The sequence below is a fragment of the Loxodonta africana genome, chromosome 15 (genome assembly GCF_030014295.1).
Source record: "Loxodonta africana isolate mLoxAfr1 chromosome 15, mLoxAfr1.hap2, whole genome shotgun sequence".
Classification (NCBI taxonomy): Eukaryota; Metazoa; Chordata; class Mammalia; order Proboscidea; family Elephantidae; genus Loxodonta; species Loxodonta africana.
In genome coordinates, this window is record NC_087356.1 from 78,918,157 (window position 1) to 78,945,456 (window position 27,300).

General features: G+C 43.2%; 3 protein-coding genes across 8 annotated transcripts in view; 1 reads left to right on the plus strand and 2 right to left on the minus strand.

Moving 5' to 3' along the window:
• Positions 1 to 8,969, minus strand: part of UBE4A (ubiquitination factor E4A) — a 29,328-nt gene extending 20,359 nt beyond the window's left edge. For 2 of the 4 annotated variants that reach the window (XM_064269000.1, XM_064268998.1), the window contains exons 1-4: positions 8,841 to 8,969; positions 4,033 to 4,194; positions 994 to 1,167; positions 127 to 239 (exon numbers count right to left, since the gene is read on the minus strand). In XM_064269000.1, the coding sequence (XP_064125070.1) occupies positions 127 to 239; positions 994 to 1,167; positions 4,033 to 4,153 (408 nt within the window). In that variant the 5' untranslated portion in view covers positions 4,154 to 4,194; positions 8,841 to 8,969. Of the gene's footprint in view, positions 1 to 126; positions 259 to 993; positions 1,168 to 4,032; positions 4,195 to 5,333; positions 5,929 to 8,840 lie in introns of those variants that run through there. The other 2 variants (XM_064268999.1, XM_064269001.1) reach the window with 2 other exon arrangements.
• A 1,205-nt stretch (positions 8,970 to 10,174) lies between these two features.
• LOC100661940 (T-cell surface glycoprotein CD3 gamma chain) lies at positions 10,175 to 17,929 on the minus strand. 2 transcript variants are annotated; one of them, XM_003418321.3, is made up of 7 exons: positions 17,781 to 17,929; positions 15,994 to 16,017; positions 15,292 to 15,516; positions 14,557 to 14,688; positions 13,873 to 13,916; positions 13,176 to 13,255; positions 10,175 to 10,970 (listed from the first exon to the last, which is right to left on the minus strand). In XM_003418321.3, exons 1-6 carry the CDS (start codon positions 17,833 to 17,835, stop codon positions 13,190 to 13,192), a joined length of 546 nt encoding a protein of 181 aa, XP_003418369.1. In that variant the 5' UTR covers positions 17,836 to 17,929; the 3' UTR covers positions 10,175 to 10,970; positions 13,176 to 13,189. The 2 variants fall into 2 exon arrangements, with proteins under 2 accessions (XP_003418369.1, XP_023413959.1); XM_023558191.2 differs by having other exon boundaries at positions 13,172 to 13,255; positions 17,781 to 17,925.
• Positions 17,930 to 19,510: 1,581 nt separating this feature from the next.
• LOC100661471 (T-cell surface glycoprotein CD3 delta chain) lies at positions 19,511 to 26,928 on the plus strand. 2 transcript variants are annotated; one of them, XM_003418319.3, is made up of 5 exons: positions 19,516 to 19,672; positions 22,877 to 23,098; positions 23,551 to 23,682; positions 23,968 to 24,011; positions 24,220 to 26,745. In XM_003418319.3, the coding sequence occupies exons 1-5, from the start codon at positions 19,618 to 19,620 to the stop codon at positions 24,283 to 24,285; spliced, it is 519 nt and encodes a 172-aa protein (XP_003418367.1). In that variant the 5' UTR covers positions 19,516 to 19,617; the 3' UTR covers positions 24,286 to 26,745. The 2 variants fall into 2 exon arrangements, with proteins under 2 accessions (XP_064125072.1, XP_003418367.1); XM_064269002.1 differs by lacking the exon at positions 23,551 to 23,682 and having other exon boundaries at positions 19,511 to 19,672; positions 24,220 to 26,928.
• Positions 26,929 to 27,300: the final 372 nt, after the last annotated feature.

Genomic DNA, 27,300 nt, shown 5'->3' on the forward strand with positions numbered 1-27,300 from the left:
GAAAAATACCACAAACAGTGTTAAGAGATGGAGGTAAACACAGGCACTGTTGGAGAGAGGGGAGTAGAGTTCGGGGGCATGGCCAATTTTTGCTGAGGGCACACATTAGCAACATAAGAATGGTACCTGCTCAATGTTGTTCATATCAAGCCAGTCTTGATCATCCAGGTCTACTGCCATTTCTTCCAAATACACACAACGGCTGGGGATGCCATTCCCACTTTTCAAGCTTGGGTCACCTGGGGAATGGTTTTTAATCTGGTAGTTAAGGATAATGCTTCGTATTCAGAATACTTACCTCGACAGCATTTCTCTTGAACTCTAAGCTGTCAGGTAATACAAAAATGATCCTGGCACACAAAACAGTAGCTAAAGATTTAAATCTTTTTCCAGTCACAGAACATGGGCTCTGCTATAAACCTAACATATCTGACCTGTTGCCATCGAGTCATTTCCGACACACAGTGGCCCTATGGGATAGGGTGGAAACTCCTCCAGCTTCCAAAGAGCAGCTGGTGGATTTGAACTGCCATCCTTTTGGTTAGCAGCCAAGCTCTTAAGCACTGCGCCACCAGGGCTCTAAACCTAACATGGTGGTATTTAAAGAGCAAATCCCAGTGATAAGACAACAGCACTAACTTTGGGGTTTAACTACAAGTTAGGGCCCACAGAGAAAACACAGTATGAGACCTCTAGGGACTGCCACTGGATGTGTAGTTCACCTAACCATTGGCTGCCATTCCCATTTCCCCTCTAAGGTAGTAGAGGCAAGTAGTTGTATGGCCCAGTCAGTATCAAAACGGGAATGAAAGTTAAAATTACATCTAAACATCTTTTTAGGTCACACCACAAGCTTCACTGAAACCTAAGCCCTGTGTTCCAGGCAGGACTGTGAGTTTAACTACTAGAAGCAACAGGTTTCTGAGAGCAAGTGCTTAGCGCAAGTAGGAAAGGCAGAGTAACAAATACGCTGATTGCCAGTCTATCACTCACTGTTGTCCAGAGTGATGAGGAAGATCCTTTGGATCATGTGATTGATGTTGAGTTGCTCACATATTTCCTGCTGTGAACGGAACGAGCGGCTAATCTCAGCCACGGAGTAATCAAATTCATCCAGGCTCTCTGACACACTATTATCTGAGTCATCCGGGGTAGTTGGGGGTTCATCTGTCAGAAAATGTAAGCCGTTAAAAATTACGCCCCTCTCTGTAAGAAAGAAATAAGTATACTACCAAAAATGATAAATGTAACCAAAAGGAGGATAATTTGGGATGTGAAAGAAGTTAGTCACCTAATTAGTGAACGTCTCAAGGCAGGCAAGTTAAAAGTACAGGATTCTGAAATCTCTAGCTATATATCCTACTGCATTTACAAAGCAAAAATATTATTTCAGCTCACAATATATTCTACCCCGCCAAAAATAGCAACACTGCCTTCCCTACGGAATTCCAATAGATCAAACTGCATTTAATTATTTTAAATATATGGCTTTTTCCTGATTTTAAGAGGACACACTTGTGACAATTCCAAACTATACAAGAAAATACAACGAAGAAAGTCTCTGGCAAACCAATTCCTTACTGACAACTGCTTAACTTAGTAAAGTGTTTCAGATTTTTTTCCTATTCCTATGCAAATGCTTTACTATGAGTTTTAGTCGAGGCTGTTTTTTTTTTAAATTAAATGGGATCATACTATAATACTTTTTTTTTTTTTAACTTTCTTAACAATCGGCATGAACGTCTTTCCCTGTTAGGTCATTTATACACCTACCCCATTCTCAATAGCTGCACTGTATCGCATTGCATGCACGCACTGTGATTTCTGTAGCTTCTTATCAACTGATGAACATTTGGGCTATTTCCAATTTCTCATGATTTTGAACAACAAAATAAAAAACCAAACTCGTTGCCATCGAGTCTATTCCGACTCATAGCGACCCTATAGTACAGAGTAGAACAGCCCCATAGGGTTTCCTAGGCTGTGATCTTTACAGGAGCAGACTGCCACATCTTTCTCCTGTGGAGCCAGGTGTTTAGCCACTGCCCCACCAAGACTCCTTATCTGAACAATACTGCACTGAATATGTTACCCTTTTTGTGCAACTCTGTATTTTGGCAGAATAAATTCATAGAAGCAGAATTGCTGGGTCAAAGAGCATGAACATTTAAAAGTTAACACATATTACCAAATTACTCTCAGAAAGACTGCTCTCACTTACATGCCCACCAACAGTAGATGAGAGAATTCCTTTAATTTTTAGTATAAAGTAACATGAAAGAGTAACTCTCAGAACAGCACTTGTGCTGGATAAAAGTAGTTTCACTCGCTAAAAGCCACGCAGGAGACTGTATGTGCTTTTCTCTACTGACAAAACGGCTATTCTTTAAGTCAGGCAAAACTCTCGGAAGTAAGAGTTGCCTCAGTGTGGAGAATTCAGTAAAAGTGAAGCGTAATTTAGAAGGTCAAAGGTTTTGGCAGAGTACCCATCGCTGGTGGAAAACAGGTTAGACCTGGTAGCATGATAAACCCAGTGTAAACAAGCTAAGATGAGGTGCCAAAATACTAACAGAAGGGCATGTACCTGATTTGTTCCCCACTGCTTGGTGCCTGCAATGCCCTCAGCTCCAGCCAGCCTTACGTCTGTTTACAGCTAGAAGGAAGAATGTTCTGTCACTCTGCTCCTATACTGCTAAGTTCTCCGAGCGCCAAGAGTGGTAGGAGGTAAGAAACTGTTTAGCAAGATTCCCCTCAACTACATGCCCCTAGATTATACTTTTCCATTTCCCCGGTTTTCCTATTCCTCACTCTCGTTTCTCTCCTACCACCTCCAGTTCCAGGGTTTCACAGTCTGAGCCTGTTATCATAAAAATCTGGGAGAGATTTCAGAGACAGCGACCCAGAGCTGCTTAATTCATCATATTAAAAAGTCAGCACTCTGGTTATTTCTCACGTGTTCCATCCATCACCCTGTCTACCACTCATCTGTCTTGTCTTATTTCCTTTTTATTCAATCTTAATTAGACAGTGGAAACCCTGATGGCGTGGTGGTTAAGAGCTCTGGCTGCTAACCAAAAGGTGGGCAGATTGAATCCACAGGTGCTCCTTAGAAACCCTACGGGGCAGTTCTACTCTGTGCTATAGGGTCACTACGAGTTGGAATCAACTCGAGGGCAATGGGTTTTTGGTAATCAGACAGCAAGGTCACAGCTCAGCTATACATCTGATTCTTTTTTGAAATATACAAAAGAAAGGGAAAATGTAAACATTTCTCCTTTCTCAAAAGAAAAACACTATCAGTCTCTTTGGGGGAAAGAGAAAGGGAGCAATTTCTGTTTTGAAAGATTTTGAGTGCCCTCACAAGACCAATATACTTGAGAAACATCCTAATTCTTCTAGCTTGTATGTCTTCTGATGGGAAGCTGGACTTGATCTTAAATTTCGTCCCAGATTAGGAAAGTCGTTTCTCTGACTAGTAAATATTGCTCTGATTTTTTTCACATTAGGGCTAAGGATCAAATTTTCTCAGCAGTCTTTCCTAACAGCAGTAAAGAGGCCAATCAGTGAAATGCAAGTTATTTTGCTTGAGCGGGCCACTGCAGCACCGGGCTTGGGAACAAATCTCATTTATCTGTCTACAAGCCAAGAAGTCTGATCACTGTTCCTTTTATACATACACTTTCTACAACTGCACGTGACTTGCTTTCCACATCTAAGCCGCCAACCGCAGTTTTCTATGTTAAAAAGTAGATTTAAATGGTTTTTACTGGGTGATTGAAAACCAAAACAACTGGACAGCTTTGGAATCACTACGGGTATCTGTTACTGCAGGGTTCTCTTTGTATGCAAGAGGGAAGGGGAAAAAGGGGAGGACCCCAAAACAAAAACAAACAAAATCAACATATACCCTAAACAAATAACTTCTGCCCTAAACTTAAAACTACAATTACAATTGAGGACCCAAAGAACACTTAATTTGAGAAGATCCCATTCTAGGTCATCTCTTCTGCTGCTATTGGCTCTTCCACTTACCAGATTGCTGCTTCAGCTGCTCTTTTTGGATTGCTGCAAACTGCTTGGCATCAGCCAGGGAGCCAAAAAGAGCAGCAAAGGGGTTACTTGAGATGTTGTTGTTATTCTCCTGGTCTGTCATTTCACTTGAAAGTATCCTCCATCCAGACCTGGGGGGAGGGGCTTTAGAAAAGACAGGCATTAGACAGAGACGGACAGGTAACACAACAGCTGTAGCATACCTACAGGTGTTCCTTCTCCCAGCTCTCAAATACATTTTAAAAGGCTTTAGGGGTAGAACTTTCCACTCCCTGTTCCAAGATGCGAGGCATTTTTGGCGAAATGGTTACAAACCTACCAACTGCACAAGGTGGCCTGATTTGGGGGTAGCTACACACACTTGGCTGCTAACCGAAAGGTTGGCAGTTTGAACCCACCAGCTGCTCCATGGGAGAAAGATGTGGCTGTGTGCTTCCATAAAGATTTACAGCCTTGGAAGTCCAATGGTTCAATTCTACTCTGTCCTATAGGGTCACTATGAGTTGGAATCGACTCGACAACAGTGGGTTTTGTTTTGGTAAAACCAAAAGGCCTAAAAAATGTTCAGCTATACCTTTAAAAAAGTAGGTTAAAAGGAAAGAATTGTTGAAGCCAAAGAGAGATCTCACCAACCAATAAACCAAAAAAACAAACGAAAGAACACCAAACCCGTTGCTATCAAGTTGATTCTGACTCATAGTGACGTTACAGGACACAGCAGAACTGCCCCATAGGGTTACAAAGGAGCAGCTGGAGGATTCGAACTGCCAGCCTTTTGGTTAGCAGCCACAGCTCTTAAGCACTGCACCACCAGGGCTCCCATCAACTGACTGGCACTTAAAAAATAATAAAACAAGAACTACTGGATTCCCATGAATCTCTAAGCTGGAAGACTAGTTTTCATCTACCATGGGGAGGACAAAGTAGCACTTGCTCAGAATTCTGTGGCTCAGGTTATAGCCGAGAATTAGTTAGCTACATATTGATCTGGTCTATAAACTAATTTTAAGCCCACATCATAGATTTGGAATGGCGAATCAGGACAGGAGCCAGATCAGCTTTATGCTGTGGGCTTTTAATACATATCGAGCAATTATGTCTACTCCTAGGCTTAAAACTGATATTTCTCCCACTAAAAACTAAATGATCTTTGCTTAAGTCTGTATGTAACTTTCATTGTTTGATTTTTTGTATTGTTTTGTATATTTGATTTTTTACAACAATGAAGGGAGACACAAATTCCAACTGTCAGGTCCAACGTGTAACATGAAGGGGGCATATACCTCAAAGGTATTTAGTGGAGCTGACAGAACCTGCACTTGCACTCTTCCGGTTACATTTCCTCATTCAAGCGCCAAGTGGACTCAGTGGCATAACAGGATGAACAGACCTCCCTGAAAGGCTTTCTCCCCTTTCTGAAATTTTAAGGCCACAGCATAGAAATACAACCCTGAAAAGGGTGGGAAGAGACAAAGGGTATGAATATTGTGCTTACAAGGATGCTGAGCTGCTATAAGGACAGAAGCTTAGAAAGAGTGGGTGTGGGGGTAGAAGAGAAGGAGAGAGAAAAAAAGAACATTCAGTCTACCTTTAGTTTATTGAGGTAAGACTCCTTACAGAATCATATTAACAAAAGCTAACGTAAGCCAGAAAAGTTACCCTTATTAATTGGAGAAAGAGAGACTATAACATTTCTTGACAATTCTGAGGCGTCTCCACCAGTTGCTTCACGCTCCTCTGTGGTGTTTTCTGCGTAAGAACTACTGGCTAATTAGCTGTAATGACTTAGGCAGACAGTCTAGTCTCCTCTCAGCATGGTGCTGGGCATTACTGCTTCAAGGAATTGGACTGTTAGATGTTGTACTATGTATTTTATCTTTTGCTATATACATTTTAGATGAGCTTAGTAATGCAAAAAAAAAAAAAAAAAGATAATCATATTTAGTGTTGGAATCAACAATCCTTATCCAACCACTGCATAAACTTAATTATTACCCCTAATTTGTGTAGAGGTGCCAAGGCTTGTCCAATTGCTAGCTGACCACCACCGTACCATCATCCGAAGGTACCTTGAAGTCCACAGGAATGCAAAAGGTGTAGTTGGCACTTATTATTTTCCATCTCCAAAACATTTTCCTCTTTTTTCACATGACACCCAACATTTTTTCTTTGGGGATCCACCCCACTCTCAGTCCATGTGTTGAGACTACCTACTAGCTCCAAGAATGGGCATATGACTCTGCTCAAGCCAAAAGGAGTACAGACTCCTCCGGGCAAAGTGACTGATTCAGAAGTGGGCGCAAGACCCTAGTAAGGCCTATCAGAGCCAAGGCACACCAACTCCAGGCTTCTGGCTAAACTGACAGCAAAAGGAACTTTTTTTTTTCTGCTTGAGTTGCCAGGCTGGTAAGATATAAACTGGCCATCTTTTCACCATTTGGAGAAGGTCTGGCATAAGACTAAGTCAACAAACTCACAGAAAAACAGAGCTGAGAGAAGTAACAACAACAAAAAAAGTATTTTAGACTTTTTAGTTATAATAGCCAATAAAATTCCCCTATATTGTGTAAGCTTGAGCCCTGGTGGCACAGTGGTTAAGAGGTACAGCTGATAACTAAAAGGTCAGCAGTTTGAATCTACTAGGTGCCCCACGGAAAACCTATTGGGACAGTTCTGCCCTGTCCTGTAGGGTCACTATGAGTTGGAATTGACCAGACAGCAATGGGTTTAGTTTTTTTTTTTTTGTATATTGTGTAAGCTAGGTTGAATTAAAAAAAAAAAAACACCACAATTTAAAAGAGTCAGATTAATACAAAGGGGATACATTATCTGCACCACCTATGCAGAAGGAAGTAAACTGAAAGCCAGGAATATAGAACATATGATGCAGAAAGGCTCTTAAGACTATCAAGAGAGATGGAAAGAGGATTTATCATCATAATTGCATGAGTTCCTTCTTTCAAAATACTATACTACCATACTATAAAAAGAAACTAGATTTCCATTATACTTTATCGATACATTTTAGTAGGATTCATAACCTTCTACATTGTATGATTAATGTAGATCTTCTACTTTGTTAGACTATAAGCTCTTTGAGTATAGGTTCATATCTGATTATTCTTTCTATTCTTCTGTGCCTGGCATTATACATCACAATCATGAAATCTAATTAAATATTTACTGATTGACCCAATCTCACATGTAATTACTCCTGACTTCCTCATAATTAACAGCAGCACCTATGATCCTACTTGAAGATAAGGGCTTTACTATTTGTCTTGGATTGCAGTGGAAAGCCAATCTACAGAGCCAGACAATGTGGCTCTTTTGGATTTCAGCATGTGTAGAATAAGAGAAAAGTAAACAAATCTCTTCTGTCTGTGGAAAAAAAAAAAACCTTTGTGGAGACGCCAGTTTAGAGCTGTTCAATGGTCTTACAGATATAAATTAGAGTACACAGATATCACCCACCCCAAAAGAAAGATCTGATAAAACAAAACCTTGATTTTTTTTTTAAATACTCAATAGTCACTGGGGATTTATAATCTATTTTTAACTGTCATACAGAGATATAGCACTATCCTGTTGTCAGCCTTTGGGGTGGTACTCAACTACCAATACTTAGAAACTTTCGAATTTAATTATTTTTGAGTATGTCCCGCTTGAAAACAAGTTTCTCTCTGATACACCCACCACTACGAGCTACATCTAAAATAACTGTCTTCCTCCAGTTCTACAAAATCCTCTCACCCTCTCATGATTCAATCTTTTGTTTACGGACAGTACTAACTCCTTAAGTGTCATTATCAGCTCTTAAAGGGATGAACACATAAATACTTTAACATCAGACTCGATATTTCTAAACAGAAATATCTGGAATACTTCATACAACTGGCATTGGTAAAATCAAGCTCTATTAAATCATACTCCATAAACACCTCTGTCCTGGAGGGTGATGCATGTATCAAACCAAAACAGAAATAAAAAAATGGTTTTGCTGTTATATGTTCCATCCAATAATCCTTTCAAGCCATGTTTATGAGGCCACAGACCTTTCAATACATCAGCAAACTAGAAGGGACTCTCAAGTCAAAAAGAGAGCAGCATTCCTTGTTGAGCTCCATTTTATCTCCGATAGGCTCCCACGTGGGACCAAAACAGTTCATGACAGCGAAAAACTGATCCCAAGGGGAAGACTCATCAAAATATAAGTTCCTGGGCTTTGATTACTCAATTTTAGAAGTGTCTTCTAAATCCAACTGCTGAGGGAGGATGAAGCAGGGTGCCAGGAGGGTTTGAGGTTTTGATCACTCGCCTTAAGAAATGTCAACACCCTGCCATACGCATTCAGCTGGCTTAATTTCCGGCTCGTGCTTAACTTCATCTTCTTTGGCATCTGACTATCTGCTGTTTACCCTTTATATTTTGTCCCTCCAGGTTCCATAAGAGATACGGGGTAGGGAGGGAGACCCGCCTGCCCGGTACACGTTCTAGAGAAAGGAAATCAAAAGGTAATGCAAGGCGAGTATTCCAGCCTTTTCTACGAAGGGCATGGCAAAGAGGGGGAAAGAAATGTGCACAGAGACACCAAAAGCTGCAGCACTGTAAAGGGTCTCAAATCAGACAGGATCGAAGCTCATGAAGCAGAGGGTCATAGGTCAGGAAAGCAGAGCAGAAGGAATTTGGAGGAGGTAAAAGTGTAGAGGCCTGGACAGGCATTCGACTAGGGGTTAAAAAGCTCACGGCAGACCTTCGATTCCCTCCCCGCAAGCAATTTTCTTTCTTACCAGAGCCTGAAGGGCCAGCAGCGACGACACAACTGACTTCCAGCGGCCGAAGGGGGTCCCACTTCCGACTCAGGTCGGCAACCGGAGCTTACGTCATCTGTAGGGGCCCGCGCTTGTTTAATCTCCTCTACGCGCCGGAAGCAGGTTGTGTCGCTGCGCACCGGTAGCGGGCGCGCAAACATCCCCACAACGCATGCGCTGGCTTAGTTGATGCCGGCTGGGGGCGCGGCGGAAGTGGCAGGAAGTGAGCGTGGGGTTGAGGTTCGGGCGGAGATCCGACGGGGTGGGTTGGAGGTTAGTGGAATTTGAGGCAGGGTGTTGGAAACCGGTCCTTAGTATGGTCTGCCGCGTTAGTGGTCCCCTGCTTTCTATTTTCCCCGCCAGTCTTATGCTTGTTTGAGTAGTCTTTGTAGATAATAAGTTATCGTTTGTTGAATTTTCAGTTTTCTTAACAGCAAAGTGTAGACAGTATGCGTCCTACAAGGTTATGAGGTACAAAAAGGCAATGGAAGCATACTTTTCAAGTATTAGAAGCGCTACGCAATGGGAATTTTGTATTTTCATTTTTTTTTTTTCAGGTATTTGAGTGCCTACCCTGTCCTAGGCACTACTGGTCCAAAAGAGCTTTGTAATACTGGTGTGAAGTCTTCCTGGAGTTTGCAGTCTGGTAAGGGTGGGGTGGCAGCATAGCTTGTAAAATCAATGGACACAAAATGTATTATCCAACAAATAGCTCTGGAATAACTGGATAAATCTGTGGTTTAAAAGTTGGTCAGTGTGTTAGGATTTACAGTAAAGTTCCAGAAAGATCAAAGATTTAAATGTATAAAATGAAACCATGAAAATGCTAATGAATTCATGGGAAAACTTCTTGAAAAGAATAATCTTAAAATGGAGAAGACTGTAAATATGAAACATAACCTAGAAGCCATAAAAGAAAAGATAAGTGAATTCTACTACTTAAAAATATTTTTTAAAATGTGCATGGAAAACCAATCATAAGCAAACTAAAAAATAACAAAATTAGAAAAACACTTGCAGCTGTTATCACAGACAAAAGACATGGTTTTCCAAAATATAAAGGAGTGTTGCAAGCCAAGACGAAAAAGACCAATATGAGCGAATATTTCATGAAAATGAAAAACAAATGGCTCACTCCCATTTTTAATAAGAAAAATGCAAATTAAAACTACGCTGAGATGACATTTTTAACTTATATTGGCAAAGTTTTAAAAGTTTAATAATATACTTGGAAAGGTTGAGTAATAGGCACTCTTGTCTATTGGTGGGAGTATGTATTGATACAACCTCTGTGGAGTTCCATTTTGTCAATATTTAGTAAAATTACAAGTGCAAATACATTATGGCCCAGTAATTTCATTTATTTGTATTTCTGTTACAAAATGGTCTTAATCATGTTCAAAATGACATTTATTGCTAGAGATAGAGAAGAAGACATGGAGAAGACATGGGAGAAAATCTATGTGAACTGAGTTCAGCAAATATTTCTTAGAGATGATATCAAAAGCACAATCCAAAAAAATAAGATATTGATCGAATGGACTTAACAAAATTCAGAACTTTTGCACTTCATAAGACATTATTAAGAAAATGAAAGACAAGTCACAGATTGGGGGAAAATATTTGCAAATTATGTATCTGATAAAGGACTTGTATTCAGAAAATGTAAAGAACTTCTGCAACTCAGTAGTAAGAAGACAAACAACCCAATTAAAAAAAATGCACAAAAGATTTGAATAGACATCTCGCCAAAGAAGATATCTGAGTGGCAAATAAGCACTTGAAGAGATTTTCAACATCATTAGTCATTAAAAAAAAAAAAAGCAAATTAAAACTATAATGAGATACCATTTTTCATCCACTAAAAGAAAAGCAAAAGCAAAACCAAACCAGCTGCTGTCGAGTTGACTCTAACTGGCGAGGACCCCGTTTGTGTCAGAGTAGAACTGTGTCCCATAAGGTTTTCAACGGCTGAATTTTTGCAAGTGGATCTCCAGGCCTTTCTTTTGAGGTCCTCTGGGTGGACTTGAATCTCCAACCTTTTGGTTAGCAGCTCAGTTCATTAACCATCTGCACCGCCCAGGGACTCCGTTACAGCCAATAGAAAGGCTATGATAAAAAAGACAAACTAATAAATATTGGTGAGGATGTGGGGAAACAGGAACCCTCATCCATTGCTGGTGAGACTTTGGAAAACAGCTTTTTAAAAAAAGCTAAACATAAATTTACCATATGACTGGTATCTACCCTAGAGAAATAAAAACATAGGTCCACACAAAGACTTGCAGGAGAAAGTTCGTAGCAGCATTATTCATGACTAAAAAATGGAAACAACTCAAACGTCCATCAATGGGTGAATGGATAAACAAAACGTGCTGTATTCATAGAATGAATACTATTCATCAGTAAAAAGAAACAAAATACTGATACGTGATACAATATAGATGAACCTTGAAGCCATTATGCTAAGTGAAAAAAGCTAGATACAAAAGACCTCACATTATGTAATTCCATTTATATGAAATGTCCAGAAAAGGCAAATCTAAAGAGACAGAAAATAGTGGTTGCTTGGGGCTGGGGGTGGAAACAGGGAGTAACTGCAGACAGCACAAAAGATCTTAAGAGAGTGATGGAAATGTTTTAAAATTGGATTATGATGATGGCTGTACAACTGGGTAAATTTACTAAAAATCACAGTAAATAGGAGAAATCACTTAAAATGAATCAATTTTATGGCATGTAAGTTATATCTCAATAAAATTGTTTAAAAAAAATGACATTTATACAATGTTTGTCATTGTTGTAAGGGCAGAAGATTGAACCCAACTTAAATGTCCATGAGCAGATAATTCAATCCATTGCTATTGAGTTCATTCCGAATCTCAGTGACTCTACTGGACAGAGAGGAAATGCCCGACTGGGTTTCCAAAACTGTAAACTTTACGGGAATAGACTGCCACATCTTTCTCCCATGGAGTAGCTAGTGGGTTTGAACTGCCGACCTTTTGCTTAGCAGCCAAGCTGTTAACCGTTGCACCACCAGGGCTCCACTTTCCACCAGTAGAAGACTAGTTAAATAAATTATAGTGTATCTGTGCAATGTGGCTGGAAAAAAAAAAAAAAGCTTTTTAATACTGATGTGAAGTAATATTTAGGTTTTATTAAATGAAAAGTACAAGATGTATAGCACGATACCATTTGTGTAGGAAATGGGGCAGGGGGAGGAATGTATACTTCAGAATTTGCTTGTATGTGCTTAGAGTACCTCCTAAAGGGTATCTAAGAAGCTAGTTACATTATTTGCTTCTGGAGAGGGCAACTGGATGGCTGGGGGAGGGAGGTGGATGGTGGCTTTTCACTGCATATTTTAAACCATGTAAATTACGTACAAAAACGCTACGTAAAAACTAAAACCTAAAAAAATTCTATGCAAATAAAAAAAAAACGGGATTATTTAAGCTTTTTCATTTTTCTTTTACTGAAGAATTATTTCCCAATAGGTGGCGCTCCTGAAACACCTCATATATTTTTATCTGCCTAAAAATCTGCTTATCTTATTTTGAGAAAAACCCAAGCCAAGTTTGTTCTAATGATCTTTCTTCTTCATTTGGTACCTCTGGGAGACCGTAAGTCTAGATTTAGGGCTGAAAGTCTCTCTGCTAAGAGTTCTCCAAAATATATTGCTTTGATGCTGAGAAGTGAATAGAAGAGATAACGCCTGGACTGAAAAGAAAAAAAAAAAAATAGCAATTGGTTCAGAAAACCAAATAATGCTTGTGGCTTTGTCTTCTTGATTAAAATTTCTGGTTGACTGATTGAAAGGTTGATGTGGGTCAGTGGTTCTCAACCACGGGCAGTTTTGCCCAGTAGGAGGCACTTGGCAATGTCTGGGGACATTCTTGGTTGTCATGAATGAGGGGTGCTGCCGACGTGTAGTGGATTCAGATGAGGAATGCTGCTAAACACCCTACAGTGCACAGGACAGCCGCCCACCCCGAAGTGCTATCTAGCTCGAAATGTCAATAGTGCAGATGCTGAGAAACCCTGATACAGGTTAACATTAATACTCAGCATCTCCCTTGCTTTAGGCCCTGCTCTAAGAGGATTACATACACACACAGCATTCACATTTTCTTAGGCAAAGAAAATCAATACTGGCCCAATGCCTTAAAAAAAAAAGGCCTCTATGATCAGTCTTACCCCACAGTCTGATCCTTACAGTGCTTGGGGCGGGCAGATAGCGTTGGCAGCAATTGGGAGGGCAGGTAATGCCAAGGTAATTTCTTAGAATTGGTGTTTGAAGGACACACCTACTCTGAGTCCTGATCTCAGTTCTTCCTGAGTTGGTTTCCTTGAAGGTGGCTGTATTGGTCATCTTCTCGATCCTTGAGGGGCTAAAAAGAATGCACAATCATAAGTCTGTTTTTCTCCATCCTGTTAATTAATTTGATACATGTTTATTGAGTGCTTTTTATGTGCAAGGGTTTGGAGTGGGTGCTTCACGGCCCTGGGGGCAGAGAAAGGGCAAGGAGATGGAGGCTCTGGATACAGTTCCTTGTGTCTTTGTCAGTATGTTCTTCAGCTTTTCTCACTGGGTCCTGACCTCAGTCTCTCTCAACTCTTATCTTTATTTCATTCATTTACCCAAAGGGATAGTTATCCCATCATCTGGTGTGCCTTAAGCAGTTCCTTATCTGTATCCCAAACCAAAAGCCTTCAACCCATGAGTTGAATATGACTCGCAGGAACCCTATAGGACAGAGTAGAAATGCCCCATAGGGTTTTCAAGGCTGGAGTCTTTATGCAAGCAGACTGCCACATCTTTCTCCCACAGAATGGCCGGTGGGTTCAAACCACTGACCTTTTGGTTAGCAGCCAAGTACTGTAATCGCTGTACGGCCATGACGGCTCCTTTTATCTGTAGAGTATCTTCCAAATGACTTGCCCCCAAATCCAGAAGTTTTACCCCCTCTGATTGAAGCAATATCTCTTTGATTCATAATTCCCTTACCTGGTAGAGCTGATCATTGGGCAACAGAGTCTGCTTGTCTGAAGCTGTACAAAGAACAAAACACACAAAAGAGAATGGATAATAAATTGGGTTACAAAACAGCAATAAGAATTAGTAAACAACACCTACACACAACAATATAGATAAGTCTCACAAGCATATTGTTGAATGAAAGAAACCATACACAGAAGTACTTACTCTACAAGTCTATATAAAGAACAAAAACAGGCAAAATTAATCCATGTTAGAAGTCGAAATAGTGCTTAGTTTTAGGAATAGGTAGTGACTGGAAGTGACCACAAGGGGGGGCTTCTAGAGTGTTGGTAACATTCTTGGACTGGGTGCTGAATTGATGGGTGTGTGTGTGTGTGTGTGTGTGTGTGTGTGTGTGTTAAATTTTTTGATCTGTAGGCTGTGATTTATCCACTTTTCTGCACGTATGTTTCACTTTGATAAAAAGTTTTTAACAACACGAGGACAAGTCCGAGGAAGGCAGATCTGAAGACAGGCAAATATGCTGTCATAGTCCCAGGCATCCTTTCCTCCTGCCACACAAAGGGCCTCACCCGACTGTGCACATTAGCCGCACATGCCAACTCAGTCTCTTCTATTTGGTCTCTTTTGGTAGGAAGGGGGCTGAGGGTCCCAGGTGGTCACATCTTTCATCTAAGAACATTCTTTTACCTCGTGACTGATGAACTCCATCCTGCCCAGCAATGAAGTAAACCCCAAGAGCGAGGAAGAAAATGCTGATGATTTCAGCAAAGATAAAGCCGGTTACTGTGGCTGCGTTTAGTTCAATGCAGTTCTGACACACTGTGGGAAAAGGCAGGGAAAGGCCTCCTTCAGGCTGGGAAAGTTGCTTTGCCTGAATCTTTTTCTCCTGCCTACCAGCTATACTGCGTCTGTCTAGGACCGCAGGCTTCTCCTTCTGTAGGTGATATGGCAACAGAATTGCTTGAGAATACCCTTAGACTAAGAACGCTATGTTTCTTGATGTTTCTCAGTGTCCCTGGAGTCCTGGGGAAACCCATGTAACCTCACTGAAACTATACAGGCTGGGAGAAAAGCCAGATGCCCTTCTCCATGCTCAGCTGCCCTCCACGCCACACTGCTAAGCACCGTGCAGTTATTGCCCTCATTCACCTCCCCCCACATGCAGATTACAAAAGAAGATAAGCTGCTCCAATCCGTGGGGCCCACCCAAAAGTAAGCCAGGTTTTACAGAAAGAACTGGCTATGCTGGGATAACTGTCTTGTCACATTCAAAGGAAGGCAAGGTGAGATTAAGACAACTGGCTGGTATATCATTGCTTAGCGTCCATTTCCACCCTCACCCCAGACAGGAAGCTCACCAGAACAACAAGTACTGCTTAATTTCGCAACCAACCAATGAACAAATCAAAGGGTATTACATACTTCTAAAATACACTAGGAGATGTTCTGAAGTGCTGTTTTGTCCTTGGCACCAGTACGTCCCTTGAGGGTCCTTGGTAGCACTTCCCAGATTCCATGTTTTAGATGTATTTAAGGTGTTTATTTCCTTGTCATCTTTAAACCATTTGACATGTTTATCTGCCAAGTTACAAGTCAAAAGTACTGAGCCATCTTCTCGACTGTCATCCACTTTTAGCAAATATTCTCCTAAAAAGGGAAAAGCCATGGTTCTGGTCTGGATCTTGACTCTGGTATTCTCCCTGCCACAAGTACCAGGAGAAGACCACTAAAGCAGTACTGTTCAAACTTTAATGTAAACTTGAGTCATATGGGCATTTGTTAAAAATTTAGATTCTATTCAGTAGTTCTGAGATTTCTGACATGCTCATGGGTGAGGCCTATGCTGTTGGTTCATGGATCACATTTTGGGTACTGCCTAGCTACTAAGGTCCTGTTTCTCCTGCAAGAATTAGACCATTAATTGCTTAACTATTGGAAAGCTGCCTAGAACAGGTCATGGCTGGCCAGTGATTTGGTTGGTAATGGAGAGGCCGGCTATCCAACCCTACCCCCATCATCCCATCCCTCTTAAATTGTTGGCTTTTGTAGGACTACTGTTGTAGGAAGCCACATTTCTGTGAATTTTCTCAGTGTTTGATCATAAAAAGAAGGTATTTCCCCTACCTTGTTTCAACTCGACCATAGTACCTGTAGAGACAGATGAGAGGGAGAGGATCAGCTGGTATGGAATTGTCCAGACGCCCTGTGATATCATTCTCATCATCAGTTAAGGCCAAGACCAGAGATGACAGTATCTATACCTACTTCCTGGATCATTGCCTAAACTACCAAATTGGATTCAGGGTATTGCCTGCATAGTCCATAATACTCTGCTCCTTCAGCAGGAAAAGCCCTGGTAAGGAGTGGGTCTGTACTAGCCAAAGAATTCAGACTTTTTAATGCTGAGTTACTTCTAAACTCTTCGGCCTTGGTGATTCATTTCATATGGAAACCCTAGATGTCCCAGAGGAGTTAGCTATCCAATAGCCCTCAAATCTGTCTCAAAGCTCAGAGTAGTAGAGTTGTATGTTAGATGTATTACAGAGACTTACCATCGGAGTAGTTCAATCCAAACATTCACTGAGTATTATTTATGTGCCTGGCACGGTTAAACATTGTGAAAGAAAAAGGCAATAATATAAGGAACCAGTCACTGCTTCCAGAGAGTTTACGATGAAGTGAAAAAACAAATTATATATAATTAATAGAACTGGTAAATGCTCTTTTAGTACCTATTATAAATGCATATGAATGGAAGAAGAATCTATTAAACTATTAATTTTGCCCAAGGGTGGAGGGTCAGAGAAGGCTTAAATTGAGGTGGCGACATTTGGCTTGGCTTGAAGAATGAGTAGAAGGAATTCACCAGAAAGAGAAAGGCATTCTGGGTAGAAAGAATAGCTGAACAAGGAAACATATTTGGAAAAGTACATGGTAGAGGTAGAGCTTGTGATGGGGAGAGGTGAGGCACTCGCCTCCTTCTCCTAGCTCTTTGATCATTACTTTGCTTCTTTCTTGAGATCATTTTTTATGTAATTGTCCCTTCAAGGTTGGTGTCCTCACAGTTCTATCCTCAGCTCTCTCTTTCTCACATATCACACAGTACTTGTGTGATTTTAACAACATTCATGGTTTTGGCTACCGCTTAATATGTGGAGGGAAGCCCTGGTGGTGTAGTAGTTAAGTGCTACGGCTGCTAACCAAAGGTCAGCAGTTCAAATCCACCATACACTCCTTGGAAACTCTATGGGACAGCTCTACCCTGTCCCACAGGGTCGTTATGAATTGGAATTGACTTGACGGCAATAGGTTGAATATGTGGAGAACCATCTCTAGTCCAGACTCCAGGCTTCAGCCTCATTAATCCATCTCCTGTTGAATATATACCTACAGGCACCTCACACCAGTCTGGTAACACTGAACTTATCTGTCCCATTAGACAGTGAGCTCCTTAGGGTAGATATTTTTTATTCATTTTTATATCATCCTGTCTATCACATAGTAGAATCTCAGCCATATTTGTTGACCAACTGACCAGCCGAGTGATCTTTATAGATCTCCTCCTAACCCCAGCTATGAGCTAGAGAACACGTACCTTTTCCTTTCGGGTTCCTGGCCTGTGCCCTTTTGGGTTACATTCAAGCCTAAGATGGCGGCAGCAGAGTCCTCTCTCTAGCGAGTTAAGGCTCCTGTTTTGATCTCTCAGAGACTAGGACCCCAGCTCTCTGAGGAAGCACTGCTTCTTTCTAGCAGGGAACAGTAGCAGGCTTCATTTCCACCCTTGGTTTTTGAACTTTAGGGTAACAGCTGAGGTAGGTTTGAGGCTAGGGATCGCGATATTCCTGCCCCTCCCTTGGTTTCATCCCTTGAGCCCTTCCCTAGGCTTCCAGAACCCTCCTGAGGTCCCTTACCTTGAAGAAGAATGATAGCCAGTGTGAGGCTGGCCAGACCCTTCCCCTGCTCCATCTCAGTCTTGCTCTTCCCTGCAAAAGCACTGAGCAACCCTTAGTTAGCAGTCCTCTGGCCTGCGTAGCAGTTAGCCTGGCTCCGCCCAGCACCCTTCAGGCTGGGGCCCCTGCAAGAACCCAGAGCCTCCTCTCTCTGCTTCAAGCGTGGGAGGCAGGGTCTGAGCAGAGCTGCAGGTGCAGATGTCTCTTGCTTTTCCGTTAAGGCTGCTCGGGGTATGGATGGAGTAGAAGGTGGGAGGTGGTGGGAGGGGTAGGGAGAAAGTGCTGCCATCTCAGAGATTGGGCTTTCACAGAGCCATCTTGGGAGTTGATCCTGAGCCCCTTTCTTCCTGTGGGAGAGAAATTTTCCTGTTGCCAGTTGTTACTAGAACTAATGAATTTAGGCATGGCCCTTAGGTGCTAGGGGCTGCAGCTCTGAACGCAAAGCCACCTCAGCCCAGGTCTTCATTCAGGGGTTTTGGAGATTTCTTTTGAGATGAGATCATCAAAGTGGTGCCTGCCTGGAAGGGCATAGGTGGGATGATTTCCACAAGACAGGCCAGCATATGCCCAGGGCCGGGCCTGGACTGACTCTCCAGGGCCTCAGGGCCCTGTCTCCTTCAGTCACTCATTCGGTCAATCAATCAAAAAGTGCTTACAGAGTCCTCATGTTGTACGAGGCATAAGCTAGGTGTTGAGAATACAGCAGTGAACAAGAAAGACATTATCCCTGCCCTCAGGTAAATTATAGCTTGATTAGGGCAGGTAGAGTTTCAGATGCCCACAGGCCATAGGGGAAAAGTCTCTGTTTTCTGGGGAGGCTCAATCCTGCCTGTGAATCAATGATATTGTTATTAAAAACTCCCTCTTACCGAGCCTATATGACGTGGCAGGCATCATGCAAACATTTTGTTTGAATCCTTATGATAATACTGAGGGAATTAGGCTCTGAAAAGTTACATGGCAGGCCCAGGCCCCACCAAAAAATATCCACACCAGTTGCTGTTGAATGGCTTCTGACTCATGGCGACCCCATGAGTGTCAGAGTAGAGCTGTGCTCCACGGATTTCTCAACGGCTGGAGTTTTGGAAGTAGATCACCAGGCCTTCCTTCTGAGGCACTGCTGGGTGGATTTGAACTGCCAGTCTTTCGGTTAGCAGCCGAGTACATTAACTGTTTGCACCGCCCAGTGACTCCACCCACTCTCCACATGTAAGTAGTACTGGAGCCAGAATTCAAATCTCTGGCCGGGTGGCTCTAAGGTCCAACCTTCCCCCGGAAAGAAACTGCTTTGTCTGGTGTCCCAGGCTGCCCAGTGAAGGACCCTGAGGAAAGATCAGGGACAGGAGGAGCCTAGCTGTTACGGCTTGTACAATGGAGCTCACAGTTTCTCTCAAGGGGTTTCTCACTACGGTTTTTAGGTAGTGAGAAAATGTAGTAATGTTGTTAACGGGACTCTAAAGTTCTTGTTTTTCATCAGCAGCTTAGGAAAGGCAATCCTAAAGTTCTTTTCACTTCCTACAAACCAGGCAAGCTTTTCCATATTCTCTGTGCTCCCTTCCACCCCGCCCCCAAGCTCACTGCTCAGAGAAAGAGCAATTTGCACCTGCTTCCTTCCTACCCCATCACCAGCCTCTACCTCTACCCATCATCAGCAGCAGAAGGCAGAGAAATATTCGCCTTCTGGTTCCTCCCTCACCCTTTACTTTTTCCGGGTACCCGTGAGTCAGTGCGGGAGGGCCGCTCTCACTCTGGCTGATTGCTCTTTGATCTGGGTCTACTGGATGAATTTGGCTGAAAGATGAAGCACAGCAGGTTTCTGGCTGCCCTGATCCTGGCTGCCCTTCTCCCCCAAGGTAAGGCTTCTTCAGGTGGGTGGGCATCTTGGAGAAGGGATTTGAGAGGGACATTACCACTGAGAGCATATCCAGTGAGGTCCACTTGAGAATCTTTCTCAATACTAGCATTCATAGGCACCCCAGGGTGAAAAGGAGGGCAGGGTTGGGATGTAGCACAGCATCTGGAAAACAGGCCCTTGACTTCTGACCCACTCTAGCCAGGGGTGCTTCTTGGCCTTGAATGGCTCTCTGAAGGCCTTAGGCCCGAAATCTGCAGGAAGTGGGGCAGTGTGTGTGTGCCTAAGCCTGAGGCAGGTAAAAAGAGCAGAGCTACATGCATTGCGCCTTCCGGGGCAGATGTCATTTGGCATCAGTATATCATCACACGGACTCATGCCTCAGCTCCCAGGGGGAAGGCCTTAAGAGAACAGTGAACTTGAGATTGAGGGCGAGGGAGGGCTGATTTGGGAGGTTACTGCGTAGTCAGTAGGGTGAGCAACTCATCCTGGTTTGCATGCTGTCTTGGTTTTCAACCTGAAAGTCTTGTGTCTCAGAAACTCCCTCATCCTGGGCATACTGGGATGATTGTTGTTTTAGGCGCCATGGAGTCAATTGCAACTCATAGGGACCCTACGCAAGACAGAAGGAAGCATTGCTGCCAGGTGTCCTGTGCCATCCTCCCAATTGTTGTTACCCTTGAGCCCATTGTTGCAGCCACTGTGTCAATCCATTTCTTTGGGGGTCTTCCTCTTTTTCCCTGACTGTCTACCAAGCATGACATCTTTCTCTAGGAACTGGTTCCTCCTGATAGCATGTCCATAGTATGTGAGACAATATCTCACTATCTTTGCTCCTAAGAAGCATTCTAGCTGTGCTTCTTCCAAAACAGATCTGTTTGTTCTTCTGACAGTCCATGATATATGGAATATTCTTCACCAACACTGTAATTCAAAGGTGTCAGTTCTTCTTTGGCCTTCCTTATTCATTTTCTGGCTTTTGCATGTATATGAGGTGATTAAAAACACCATGGCTTGCATCAGGTGCACCTCAGTCCTTAAAGTGACAATTGGTCATCCTCATAGCTGCGCCAGGACACAGGAATTTCCACTGGAGACAGATCCTTAAGGAACACATGCCTGTAGGATATGAAGCATCTGATGTACATGTGTCTCCCTGCTTCAGAGGTACGAGAAGCTACTACTATTTAGGGGCTCTAGGATGCTCTTGTATTCAAGTTGGTAATAGAGTACGAAGCTCAGAGAGAACGTGGATTCCACTTTTCCCTGGAGCTGAAGATACTGATTCCCGTGGCCTGTGGAGATGCTCTCAGGCCGTCACAGCAAGTTAGTAGATCTATTTGATTCTAATAAAAAAAAGGGTGTTATTCAGTTTCCATGTATTTGATTTTTTTCTCTTGTTCTTCCTGTTATTGTTTTCTCACTTTTTAGTGTTGTGATCCAAGAAGGCGCTTTGTATTATTTTGATGTTTTTGAATTTTTGAGGCTTGCTTTATGGCCTAACTTATAGTCTATCCTGGAGAATGATCCATACGCACTGGAAAAGAATGTGTGCTGTGCTGTTGGTGTGTGGAGTATTCTGTATATGTCTATGAGGTCACTTTGGTTCATTGTGCTGTTTAGATCGTCTGTATCTGTCTTAGTCACCTAGTGCTGCCATAACAGAAATACCAAAAGTGGATGGCTTTAACAAAGACAAATTTATTTTCTCACAGTCTAGTAGGTTACAAGTCCAAGTTCAGGCCAACAGCTCCAGGGGAAGGCTTTGTCTCTCTGTCGGCTCTGGAGGAAGGTCCTTGTCCTCAATCATCCCCTGGTCGAGGAGCTTCTCAGGCACAGGGACCCTGTGTCCAAAGGATGTACTCTGCTCCCGGTGCTGCTTTCTTGGTGGTCTGAGGTCCCCAACTTTCTGCTTGCTTCCCTTTCCTTTTATCTCTTGAGAGATAATAGGTGGTGCAGGCCACACGCCAGGGAAACTCCCTTTACCTTGGATCAGGAAGGTGACCTGAGTAAGGGTGGTGTTACAAATCCCACCCTAATCCTCTCAACAGAAAATTACAATCACAAAATGGAGGACAACCACAATACTGGGAATCATGGCCTCACCAAGTCGACGCATGTTTTTGGGGACACGATTCCATCCATGACAGGAGCTTTCTTGAGTTTCTTTCTGGTTGTTCTTTCCCTGAAAGTGGTGAATTAAGTCTCCTACTATTACCGTGGAGTTGTTTGCTTCTCTTTTCAACTCTGTTAAAGTTGTTTTATGTATCTTGGAGCTCTTTCAATGAGTGTATAGATATTTATTATGGTTACGTCCTCTGGTTGGTTTGTCCCTTTAAGCATTATATAGTGCCTTTCTTCATCTCTTAGGCTGGTTTTTGCCTGTAAGTCTATTTTGTCAGAGATCAATAGCAAGTCAGTGGATCTGGACACGTACTGTGCTCACCTCCAACCCCTCCACTCCACTAGACTTGACTTGTGGGATGACACCCAGAAGCTGGAGCCCCAAGAATGGATTCAATACAAACTTTCCCACTCCCTACCCAGCAAGGGTAGAAGAGCTAAAAAAGTTTACATGGGGTTTGCTCTGGGCTCCCTCTAGACTACTGGGCTCATAATTTATGCCAGATTCTCCTCCATCTCCAAACATCATTGGCCCTGGCAAAGGCTTTAGTAGTGAGAGGCTCATGCCCTTGGTAATTGTTGTTGAGGGTGGGGCAATGGGGAAGAAAAAGGATGAGAAGTTGAAATGTGAGTGTTGCAGGTGGCTGGGAAATAGGATTAGAAGTTTTCTTGGAGAAAAAATGCAGACATGACCAACCGAGGAATGTTCTTCTGCCTTTCCATATCTCTTGGGTGTTTCAGCCATCTGTGCTTCCCTCCTACTTCTAGTCAGTGGTCTGAATGCATTTCTAGAAAGGTTCTCAGATCAACCCAGCTCCATAGATTTCTCTTTTGCTCTGTGCCCCTTAGGACCTGTCCTTTGCATGGACAACTGCATCCTTGTATCTTTGCCCCTGCATCTCATGGGGAACATTCTAAAGCCTTCTCTTGTGACACTGTCTCTCTCCTAGGAACACTGTACTGATATACTGCCCAAAACTAGGAGTGATCCTTCAGTAGTATGACCCTCAGCAGAAAAAAGGGTCTGGTGCAGAGCAAAGAGGTGGCACCAATTGTATTTTTTTTTTTCCTTTTTCTTCAGTAAGCTTCTCTGAGATGACCGTGGAAGAACATGAGGATAAAGTGATTTTGAATTGCAATGGCAACATCACGGTCTTAGAGGGAACAAACGGAAAACTGTTGTCAGACAATAAAAGTATGGACCTGGGAAAAGGCCTCCTGGACCCACGAGGACTGTACCAGTGTTACGAGAAGGCTGATGATAAAGACAGCAAAACATATACTTTGGAAGTATACTTTCGCAGTACGTGCCTCCTGGACCCTTTGGGTTGGAGTGGATGGGGCCTTTGGATATGAGAACTTCCTGGTGGGAGGGGGTTGTTTTGAACCAACCTGTTCTCTAAACACACTGGGTCTACTCTCTTGTAAGCCCTGCTTTTGGTGGCCTCAGAGTGGGAGAGTGAGCTTAGCTAAGTGAGGAAGAGCAGTAGGAGCCTGGGGCTTGGTTGGGGGAATGGTTTGGCTCATCTCCTTGTTCATAGCCCCACAAGGCTGAGACAGCTTCTTGGCTGTCCTCAGGAATTCCTTGGGATTAAAGGTAGAGGTGGACATAGCTAGGCCATCAGCAGGCCTCTTTCCTAGGATCTTACTGAAGTCTGGGTCTTGTCATGAGAGATCCTGGAGCTGCCCTCAGAAGCCGAGTAGGCTCCTGATCCTGAAGGCTTTCTACTTTTCCTCTCTCCTCCCTCCCCACAGTGTGTCAGAACTGTGTGGAGCTGGACTCAGCCACCCTGGCTGGCATCGTCATCACTGACATCATTGCCACTCTGCTCCTTGCTTTGGGGGTCTACTGCTTTGCAGGACATGAGACTGGAAGGCTCTCTGGGGGTAAGTGGGAGGGGGAGAGTGTGTGTATGTGTGATTTCCCAAGGAGCTCATGCACCTGCTAGGGAATGAGGCTAGTGATGAGGTTTATTCTCACCTGGGAGTCACTCTTATCCCCTCAGGACTCTTACAACTGGCTATTGAAAGAACTTGTGTGCCCATTTTGCTTATGTAGATCCAGAGGGCCTGGAAGGGTGTGGCCAGCTGCAACCCCCCTAGCAGTGTCTCTGGGGTCTCACTGGTCTGTCCTCTAGGCCCTTGATGACTCTCTTTCCCTGCTTCTTCTAGCTGCTGACACTCAAGCTCTGTTCAAGAATGACCAGCTCTACCAGGTGAGGAAGAGACAAGAATGGGAGGAAGTGTGAATGGGACGGAGGGATAGACACTAGGTGTTATGCGCATGTGTGAAGAGTCATGGTGGGGAATTCATCACTGAGAGTCTGGAACGGTCATACATGAGCTCTCCCCTCTGGGGCCTGCTGGAGCCCTATCCAGAAGAGTTCTGGCCCTGCTTCACTGTTCTCCCTTCTCATCTTTTAGCCCCTCAGAAATCGGGATGATGCTCAGTACAGCCGTCTTGGAGGAAACTGGCCTCGGAACAAGTGAACCTGAGACTGGTGGCTTACAAGAGCATCACTTATCAACTGTACTTTCTCAGCCAATAAAAATGTCTGCTTTCACTCAACAGGTTTCTGGGTTTTTCAAGACTCCTGGGCAAGAGATAGGAGTTGGCCTGACTTGGCTAGGACTTTGTGCTCTCTGTCCACCTTGCCCACCTCTGTCTTTCTTTCATCTCTTTCCTTCCTCTGCCCTGCATGGACAAAACGTGGCCCGCAGGCTCCCTACTCTTCTGACCTACTGGGTCCTGTGGGTGGAAGTTCAAGGCTGTGCCCCATTACACTCCCTCAACTGCTTGTTGACTCCGGTCCTCTATAGCAACCCTTCCAGGGTGTCAGCTGCCTCACCACAGCTGAGGGAAGGCGGCTGAGTTCAGGAGTCCAGCTACACAGAAACTGTGGGGTTTCCATGACATCATGCGTGGGGGTGGCAGAGACATCAAAGGGCCCTGGGACTCACTTCTTGTCAAGACTTGAAAGGATGTGTGTATGACAAAGTCTCACTGCTGCTGAGGGACTTGCCTTGGCTTTGAGTGGTTGTCACTAGCTATGAGGAGTCTCAGTTGAGGACCCTTCAGCACTCCCTTTCCCCCTGTATGACCAGCCACCACCAAGTCGATGCCAATTCATGGTGACCCCTTGTGTGTCAGAGTAGAACTGTGCTCCACAGGGTTTTCAGTGGCTGATTTTTCAGAAGTGGGTTGCCAGACCTTTCTTCTGAGGTGCCTCTGGGCAGACTCAGACCTCCAACCTTTCAGTTAGCAGCCAAGCAGGTTAACTGTTTGTAACACCCAGGTACCTTTGTATTGAAGGTACCTTTTTACTCTTCTCTTCCCCAGGACCTGTCCCTGCCCTGTCCCTGCCTTCTGCACAATAAACTGGATCAGAAACTGTTCATCAATTAAAGCTCATTATCCCTCTCCCCCGACTTGGGAAGCTGGGGTTAGAGACTAGGTGGGAACTTGGACAATTTGAAACAGATGTTGGCTTCAGGAAATGGGTTAGCTGTCATTCTGAAACTTTGGGAGTCTCAGGGACTTTTCCAAATTATAGATAGTGGGGCCCTACTCTAGGCATATGCTCCCCAGGTGATTCTGAAGTAGTCCAGATTTAGAGAACCTTTGGTTTAAAAGAAGAACCGAGGCCACTTACTCTCCTGTGTCCTTTATGCTCCATTCCTGGCTTCCCATAGCTGGGAATACCCCCTTCCGTTCTCTGAATACAGAATAATTTAAGGAACTTCAGGACAGTTTAATGACAGCGGGAATTTCCTAGACCATGGTCCAGGTACCTCCCAAAGGAGAAGCAAATTAACAACCACATGGCCTGAGACCTGGATGATTCTGCCCACCATCTCCTCAAGACACAAGATGCTAATTTTGTTAGAGACAGAACGAACTTCCAATTTACACATGCTCCATTCCCCGGTTCTGATTTATTCCTACCCATTATCTACCTAGTACTGTAGCCCTTCTAACCCTGGATCCTGCTTTCACATTGGATCCCACTACCATGGGCATCCTTTCCATGGCCAGTATTTCACTAATACTTTGTATCCTTCCTATACCCTGCACATATGTGTATGTGGATATATGGATATATGGATATGGTAAGGTGTAGGTGTATGTGCCTTCTGCCTTGTATTCCTCATATATGCCACACGTTCTCTTTCATCCCCTGTGCGCTGAGTGTCAGTGTTGGCTGCTCATTGGAATCTCCTGGGGAGCGGATGCTGATGCCATCCCCAGAAACTCTGATTTTGTTGGTCTGGGGTGCAGCTTGGACACTGGAGTTTTTAAAACTGCCTCAGGGGATTCTAATGTGAAGCCAAGGGTGAGGATCACGGCCCTCCACCTCAGCCCTTCCTGAACCCGTGTTGCTTCTGTTCTCTTTTGTTGTGCTTTTAAGCAACAGCTTTATTGAAGTTTAACTGACGTAAATAAATTGCATTTATTTAAAACAATTGGAGAAGTTTTGACAATATATGCACTTGTGAAATATCACCACAGTCAAGATAATGAACATATCCAACATCCCCCAAAGTTTCCTCGTATGCCTTTGCAATCCCTCCCTCCTACCACATCTCCCTCCCCTACCCCCTTCCCAGGTAACCACTGACCTGTCATTATAGACTCATTTTCATTTTTTTTAGAATTTTACGTAAATAAAATATTGTACTATGTACTTTTTTGGGGGGTCTAGCTTCTTTCACTCAGCATAATCGTTTTGAGATTCATCCATCTTGTTGCACGTATCAGTGGCTCCTTTCTTTTTATCGGTCAATGGTATTCCTCTGTGTAGCTATGCCACAATTTGTCACTCATTCACTTGTGATAGTCTTTTATGTTGTCTCCTGTTTTGGGCTATTACAAATAAAGCTGCTATAAATGCTTATACATAAGTCACTGTGTGGACATTTCTTCTGGGTGAATAGCCAGAAGTAGAATGGCTGGGATATACGATAGGTATATGTTCAACTTTTTAAGAAAATTGTTTTGGCTACTATAGGTCCTTTGCGCCGTCACATGAATTTTAAAGTTGGCTGCTCAGTTACTTCACAAAAGCCTTCTGGGATTTTGAACAGGATTTCATTGAATTTATAGATCAGTTTGGGGAGAACTGACGTCTTAACAATATTGAGTCTCCCAATCCATGAACACATCTTTTGTCAAATTTATCCCTAAGTATTTTATATTTTTGATGCTACTATATGTGGCATTTTTTTCCTTTTTTTTATTGTGCTTTAAGTGAAAGTTTACAGTTCAAATCAGTTTCTCATACAAATACTTATACGCACATTGTTACGTGACCCTAGTTGCTCTCCCTGTAACGTGACAGCATACTCCCCCTCTCCACTCTGTATTCCCCCTGTCCATTCAACCAGCTCTTGTCCCCCTCTGCCTTCTCATCTCACCTCCCGACAGGAGCTGCCCACATAGTCTCATGTGTCTACTTGAGGTAAGAAGGACACTCCTAGCCAGTATCATTTTATGCGTTATAGTCC

Coding starts and splice junctions, on each gene's coding strand:
- LOC100661471 (XM_003418319.3), top strand. CDS start 19,618: ATGAAGCACAGCAGGTTTCTGGCTGCCCTGATCCTGGCTGCCCTTCTC. Junction 23,683..23,967: donor GACTGGAAGGCTCTCTGGGG/GTAAGTGGGAGG, acceptor TGCTTCTTCTAG/CTGCTGACACTCAAGCTCTG. Junction 24,012..24,219: donor AGAATGACCAGCTCTACCAG/GTGAGGAAGAGA, acceptor CTCATCTTTTAG/CCCCTCAGAAATCGGGATGA.
- LOC100661940 (XM_003418321.3), bottom strand. CDS start 17,835: ATGGAGCAGGGGAAGGGTCTGGCCAGCCTCACACTGGCTATCATTCTT. Junction 15,517..15,993: donor TATGGTCGAGTTGAAACAAG/GTAGGGGAAATA, acceptor TTCCCTTTTTAG/GAGAATATTTGCTAAAAGTG. Junction 13,256..13,872: donor CCAATGATCAGCTCTACCAG/GTAAGGGAATTA, acceptor CATTCTTTTTAG/CCCCTCAAGGATCGAGAAGA.